The sequence below is a fragment of the Salvia hispanica genome, unplaced genomic scaffold (genome assembly GCF_023119035.1).
Source record: "Salvia hispanica cultivar TCC Black 2014 unplaced genomic scaffold, UniMelb_Shisp_WGS_1.0 HiC_scaffold_169, whole genome shotgun sequence".
In the NCBI taxonomy this organism is placed as follows: Eukaryota; Viridiplantae; Streptophyta; class Magnoliopsida; order Lamiales; family Lamiaceae; genus Salvia; species Salvia hispanica.
The window spans coordinates 275,895-277,941 of NW_025951881.1; the positions used below are offsets into that span (position 1 = coordinate 275,895).

Genomic DNA, 2,047 nt, shown 5'->3' on the forward strand with positions numbered 1-2,047 from the left:
CCATCACGGCTTATCTGCCTTGCTAACTCACCAAGGGTTGGAGTAGAAAAAAGGTCTAGATATTATAGGATGTCATTTATTGTTCTCTGTTGAATCGCGTTGATACAATATTGTATACTCCATTCTAATTTATTTCATAATTCTATCTGACATGTTTTGTTTCAGGATCCTTACTTCCGAATGACACGAGATGTCGCTCTCGATTAGGTTATCACAGGCCAGCTCTGATTGAATCATCATTTTTCCTGCTCTTCAGGTTTCCTATCTATTTTGGTACAAGTAAACCGGAGAACTGTTCGGTTATCTTTTGTTATAAGTGATTCAGTAAATTGCTGCTAGAATTAGTATGGAATGCATCTTCTTTTCCCAACATGTTTCCTGTAATATATTTGCAGGGAGAAACAGGGAAAATGTCTGCCAGTGATCCAAATTCTGCTATCTATGTGACTGATTCTGCTAAGGACATAAAGAACAAGGTTTGGCTTCAAAAGCTCTTACCATCCTTCTTCCATCTTAAGTGGGGTCTTGCAGATGAATTCTCCACTGTTTTCTTCATTGTTTTCATATTTATGTTCTATCAATACAGATAAACAGATATGCTTTCTCTGGTGGGCAAGATTCTGTAGAGAATCACCGAAAATTTGGGGCAAATCTTGAGGTATTCGATATCTTGTCTTTCCACTTCCACCTTTGGAGTCCAACATTCAAAATACAGTTGGGTTGTCTGCACAAAATGTTTGAACTGTGAATCTGGCAATATTTTAAGCTAACTAGTTATTACTACATTACATTGAATTTAATCATCACATGTTGAGTGCAATACCATGAGATAGTGGTTATTTGACATTGAATAACATTTGAACTCAATGCCAAAATATTCTTATGGCCAATGAGGTAATCAGTTATAACTTGAGTTTTGATAAGATGCAACATGTTCAATTGTGCATAAAATTTGTTTAGAAGTGACAAGTGCTAAAGATGGACTTGCCATCCTAAGTAGTAAAAGCTTTTATGAGAGTGGATATATGGTGATGCTGCTCTCGGTTGATCCAATCCTACACCATAAATAGTGTACAGACATATATGAATTTGAAAACAAAGGTTGTTTGTGATTATTACACCGGTAACTTGATACTATTAGAGCGCTCTAGTTGATATATTTTCTGCTCTTTCATATACCGTTACTGGTTCTGCAATCATATCTTTCCTTCCTTGGATACTTTCACGTAGATATACCCTTTAAATACCTTGGCTTTTTCTTGGAGGACGATAATGAACTTGAGCACATCCGAACAGAAGGTATTGTTGTCTAACCATTTATCCTGATATTTAAATGAAAATATCTTCCTACTTCTTAATTTGTCTAATGTTAATTTCATGATTAAACAGGAATATGGTTCAGGCCGTATGCTTACTGGAGAAGTTAAGAAACGCCTCACTGAAGTTTTAACGGAGCTAGTTGAAAGACACCGCAGGGCCAGAGCTGCTGTGACTAACGACGTATAGTCTATATCTTTGTTTTACAACCGTTAGAATCGCCATGTACTAGCTAAAGCGATACCGATATATCTGTCCTTTGGAGATCTTATTACCTCAACTTTGTGTTTGGTGCAGATGGTCGATGCATTCATGGCGGTCCGTCCACTTCCCAACATGTTTAACTAAACTTTTAGAATTTTCTTTACCATCATTGGAACACACTTTAATTTTCTTTAGTAAATCGCTTTCAGTGTTAGGCTGTATGAACACACTTTAATTTTGTTCAACTAAACCATAGGAACACTTTAGTATATAAATTTTGGTCTGTGGGATTCCCCTGATATATAAGCATCTTAAATTGGGCACCTGACAAATGTTTGGTGTCAAAGGTACAAAATCCAACTCTTTTCTTCTTGACCTGACATTTTGTAATCCAACAAGAATATAGACAATAATCACTCCAACTTTACTACTACATAAAGTTTCATCCACTTTCTTTCACATGTGCATTTTTCTATACAAAAGAAAATGCTCAAAGCTCTATTGGCGAAGAGTAGGTTAGCATAAC

The 2,047-nt window shown here is 36.1% G+C and overlaps 1 protein-coding gene across 1 annotated transcript; it reads left to right on the forward strand.

The window, feature by feature from the left end:
• Positions 1–268: 268 nt before the first annotated feature.
• LOC125198593 (tryptophan--tRNA ligase, cytoplasmic-like) lies at positions 269–1,724 on the forward strand. The gene is made up of 6 exons (XM_048096913.1): positions 269–273; positions 396–476; positions 587–658; positions 1,231–1,299; positions 1,390–1,500; positions 1,615–1,724. The coding sequence occupies exons 2-6, from the start codon at positions 411–413 to the stop codon at positions 1,663–1,665; spliced, it is 369 nt and encodes a 122-aa protein (XP_047952870.1). The 5' UTR covers positions 269–273; positions 396–410; the 3' UTR covers positions 1,666–1,724.
• Positions 1,725–2,047: the final 323 nt, after the last annotated feature.

Coding starts and splice junctions, on each gene's coding strand:
- LOC125198593 (XM_048096913.1), top strand. CDS start 411: ATGTCTGCCAGTGATCCAAATTCTGCTATCTATGTGACTGATTCTGCT. Junction 659..1,230: donor AATTTGGGGCAAATCTTGAG/GTATTCGATATC, acceptor ACTTTCACGTAG/ATATACCCTTTAAATACCTT. Junction 1,300..1,389: donor TGAGCACATCCGAACAGAAG/GTATTGTTGTCT, acceptor ATGATTAAACAG/GAATATGGTTCAGGCCGTAT.